This window comes from Trachymyrmex cornetzi, unplaced genomic scaffold (assembly GCF_001594075.2).
Source record: "Trachymyrmex cornetzi isolate Tcor2-1 unplaced genomic scaffold, Tcor1.1 scaffold374, whole genome shotgun sequence".
NCBI lineage: Eukaryota > Metazoa > Arthropoda > Insecta > Hymenoptera > Formicidae > Trachymyrmex > Trachymyrmex cornetzi.
This window is the reverse complement of record NW_017298470.1, coordinates 26945-31677: the sequence shown is the minus strand read 5'-3', so window position 1 is coordinate 31677 and position 4733 is coordinate 26945. Positions and strand designations below refer to the sequence as shown.

Here is a 4733-nt window from a genome sequence, read left to right as displayed (position 1 = left end):
ATTTACTAAAATATCTTTGTGCATTAGTTTTATATTTTTGTTTATTTTTCAAATTTTATAAAATTATTCTATATTTTGTTTGGGGTTCGGTCCACTCAGCGCTTAGTTGCAATTAGAATGAGATTTAGCATGAAACATCAAAAGTTTGCAATATGAAGTTTTACATTTAAGTATAATTATTAAAAGATTACTTTTATGAAAGGAAAATGATGAAAATCATCTGTGATAACTCTAATAAGTAGTTGATTATTATTTATGGCCAAGTACCTTCTTATAAATGCGTTTTTATTAAAGGACAGTATTCTATAATACGAATGTAGTGTTCAACCTAACATGTTTCTTACTCTGAATAAGATTATAATATCCATAATACTGCAATAAATAAGACTATTGTATCTATTGCAGTAAAATTACTATTATTGTACTATTGTGAATACAGTTTTTAAATAAAATATAATGTTCGTATTCAAACTGTGTCATGGTCAAATATTTTTATTGAAAACATATACATGATAATTAGTTATATACATACTATAATTTATTCCTGGTCGAATATTTCCCTGAATATTTGCATTCTTCGATCTACTTGAAGTTCGCAATTAATATTTTCGTCAAGATCATCATTCATATTAATATTGTCTAGTTCCTCAATTTCCACATTATCGTAATTGAAATTTTCATCGTTATAATCTAAACATAAATTATGTAAGATACATGCAGTTACAATTGTATTTGTAACAAACGGTAAATCGCGATATTCCGAAAAAAATTTTATTCGTCGAAAACGTCCTTTCAGGTAGCCAAATGCTCTTTCTACAATCATACGCGTTGAAGAATGTATGAAATTAAATTCGGTTTCAAGAGGAGTAAGGTGACCGTTATCACGAAAAGGAGGAACAAGCCATTGTAATGGATATGCAGAATCCCCGATTATAAATTTTCCATTTGGAAAAATTACTTCTCTATCCTCATTAGCTGAATTGTATAATGGAGATTTTCTCAGGACTCGTGCGTCATGGAGAGAACCCGGCTGACCACAATATATGTTGGTGAATTTCATATTCGAATCTACAACAGCTTGTAGGTTTACAGAGAAGTATCTTTTCCGATTACAATAATCTCTTGCATTTTCTACATTAGGTTTCTCTATTTTAATATGAGTACAGTCAATTGTTCCTATTACATTTGGAATGCCTCTCTTAGCATAAAATTCTTGACAAACATATGCGGCATATTGTCCTTCGGGCCATTTGATAACATCATCTAATTTTGTTAAAATCCAAGCTGTCACTCGACAAATTACTCGAAAGACGGATGAAATTGAGATGTCAAATCTATCTGATATTGTTCGTAGAGGTTCTGTGTTCGCTAAATGCCACAAAAATACAAGAAAACAGAGTTTTGCTTCAATCGGTTTAACTCCAAATGAATGTGAAGGAATATATCCACTATCATGCAATTCATCTAGAATATATAAAGAATTATAGGTTTCCAATATTGTGAATTAATGTTTAAAAACAAAAATTTTATTTTATAAATAAATATTACCTATTAATCGAATTGCTATAATGCGATTGATTCGCAAGTGCTCCTTAAATTCTAAATCTGTCCAATTATCCACAACGTGAAGGTAATGTTCAACCCGATGTCTTTTACGTCCACTGATTAAATATTTCATTAGAGGAAAGAAGATATCATCATTTTCTTCGCTGCTTGAAGATGTATTACTGGTTGAATGACTACTATTATTCCAATCTGTTTCACTAGTACTTAAATTTTCTTGTTCTGTACTTGTACTGGTATTTATTACATTCTTCATTAAAAGACTAATCGCCGTCGTTTCTTGCGTATTCATCTATATAAAATTATGTAAATGATTGATCAAATTAATTAATTTTCTTAATAAGATAAAAAATTGTAAATACTTACTAAATCAACATTGAAAATAAATAAAGCATTTACCACATCGCAAGTTCTTAGTAGCGAAATTTATATATTCGAATTGTTCGTTATTACAAATCGTATGTAGACGTTTCGGCCACCATTTGGCCATCATCAGTAACATATATTAATTAAATAAACATTTTCTCTTTGATTACAAGTCGAAGTAAAATATTTTGAGGCAATTTTTGAATAAATTTTTATTCAATTATTATCCATCTTAAAAGAAAGAAAAAACAGGAACCATCTTTATCTGTCAGCCTCAAAATATTTTACTTTGACTTGTAATCAAAGAGAAAATGTTTATTTAATTAATATATGTTACTGATGATGGCCAAATGGTGGCCGAAACGTCTACGTACGATATCATTGTAATAATGAACAATTCGAATATATAAATTTCGCTACTAAGAACTTGCGATGTGGTAAATGCTTTATTTATTTTCAATGTTTATAATTTAGCACCACGTATTTTTTGTTTTCAAAACTTACTATAACATTCCACAGGTAAATCAAATAAAACGTTAAATGAATACAGAATTTTGGTTAAATTAATGTTTGCACTTTGCAAATCCCTTGATACAATTCGGTTTTTGTTAGTTAAATTATTATAAACCGCTGTCTATAAAATTTACCATGCATATATACCGAAAAAAATATAGTAACAATTTAAGTTATATAAAATCTGAACTCAAGCGGTGAAATTATAAAGCTAAGCAGCATTCCAACTACAAGTCGACACTGTGTAACACTGTGTCACACAGTGTTTGACTGTGTTCCGTTGCTGGAAAGCACAGTAAAAGTAAGGTACTGTACCCTTTAGGTACGCATGTACCTGACAGGTACGGTATTGGTACGCATAGTACGCCGTACGCTCACCGTACTAATACCCTGGAGGTATTTTGCTATCTGGGCATTGATGAACCTGTTGGTAACTTTTAATCTATAGGTAACCATATAATATTGTGAAAACGGGCTTAAGGGGATCCTAAAGACGTCTGCATTACCGACTAAACACGTTTAATTTTTGTATAACGAATACTCTTTTTCTCTTTCACGGATTGGAAAATCTTTTTCCAGGATTAAAGTATACGCATTAATACGTGTTTGTGAAGTGGAGTCTACGCTGAGAATGATCAAAAATTTCGAAATCGATATATTTTTTACCATTTCTTAGTGTAACATGGCGTCTCAGTTGTCAAGTCGTGACATTTGCTTGATATGAAAGCTTTGCAACCCGAACGTACGAAATAATAGTTCCCAAACACGTAAATTTGCACGAACATACAACGTCGAGTTCTTAGAATTAGATTTAGACGCTTTATCGCGACGAATGAGTTGTACGAAAATTGACACGTATGCGTGACTGCGTGTATCAGAGGCTGCGTGAGATATTGCTGTGGTAGTATAAAAAGACATGCGATGTGCGGCGCGCGGTGCGACGTCTAGTGATTTAGTCGGAGTTCGAACTTTGCTTTAGAATCATCAGTTACAAATAACGTACTAATAAGAAAAAATAATTAAGAGGAAATGATATTGCGCCATTAAAACATATTGAATAAGGACATGAGCGATACATTCATTCGACGATATAACGATCTGAGATGGAGTTGATCTGTTGTAGAGTTCAGACGTGTTTTCGTTGAGGCTTTGCTTTTCTCTGTGGAAGTTTTAGAAAAGTTTAGTTTGGAGGTGTTTAATTGAGAATTAATTTGGCTAGGGCTATTTGATTAAATATAGGCAAGTCGCGCAAATTTTGTAGGTCCCCCATCGGAAGGGGGAATTTAAAAAAAAAATAATAATAATAGTCATGTACCAGACCGTGCACCGGTTGCGATAGGACCTCTGCAGGAGATGAGGAAGAGTGAGATGGAAGAAGAGGATACGAGGAGTGAGAAGAGGATGATGGTGACGGAGGAAAATTTTGATATAATTACTAAAAAGATAATGTCTAAGGACGAAGACGAAATGTGGAAAGTAGTTAATAATGTAAAGAAGAATAAACAAGTTAAGAGATTAACAATGATGAATAGAGGAAGTAAAAATATAAATGAGCTTTACAATAAAAATGATCAGAAAGAAGCACATATTGATATGGATTGTGTGATAGAATGTGGTGAAAAGAATGACAACAGTCAAGTAAGTTTAGAAGAAGTCAAAAGCAAGAGTCCTTCTCAAGGTAACAGAAATCTTGATATACGTTCTAAATATAGTCAAGAAATGTACATATTGAAAAATAACAGATTAGAAAAAGTTGAACCGGATAATAGAATATCTATGTCAGAGATACTTAAATCTCGGGAAGTAAGATTTAAAAAAGATAAATTTAATAGTTATAAGATTGTTATTAAATTAGAAAAAAAGGATTGTTCCTCTAATAAAAAGAATAATATGGTAAAGATACTTATGAATTTATCGAGACTGAATATTAAACCATTATCTATTGATATGATTAGCTTTAATCAAGCGGTAATTATTTTTAATGATGTTCAAGAAGCTAATCTGTGTCTGGATGCGCTGGAGAAAATTAAAGAGGAGAATAGGATTATCAGTGGTCGTATAGATGATGGATTAGTACTATGTAAAGGTGTTATTATCGGCTGGGAATTCTCTATCCATGAGTTGATAGAGTGTATTACAGATGTCACTGGTATTGTTAAATTGGAGAGAATGAAGAGAAGAAAACAAAACCCGATAGATAAATCATTTTCCTTTGAATATTCGAGTAATATACTGATTACTATGAGGGGACGTGAACTGATATCTGCCTTATATATTTATAATAAATTAAC

General features: G+C 31.5%; 1 protein-coding gene across 1 annotated transcript; it reads right to left on the bottom strand.

Annotated features, from left to right (window-relative positions):
* Positions 1-538: 538 nt before the first annotated feature.
* LOC108763671 (putative nuclease HARBI1) lies at positions 539-1855 on the bottom strand. Its single transcript, XM_018511508.1, has 2 exons — positions 1549-1855; positions 539-1464 (listed from the first exon to the last, which is right to left on the bottom strand). The coding sequence occupies exons 1-2, from the start codon at positions 1853-1855 to the stop codon at positions 539-541; spliced, it is 1233 nt and encodes a 410-aa protein (XP_018367010.1).
* Between the last annotated feature and the right edge of the window lie 2878 nt (positions 1856-4733).

Coding starts and splice junctions, on each gene's coding strand:
- LOC108763671 (XM_018511508.1), bottom strand. CDS start 1,855: ATGAATACGCAAGAAACGACGGCGATTAGTCTTTTAATGAAGAATGTA. Junction 1,465..1,548: donor TATAGCAATTCGATTAATAG/GTAATATTTATT, acceptor TATATATTCTAG/ATGAATTGCATGATAGTGGA.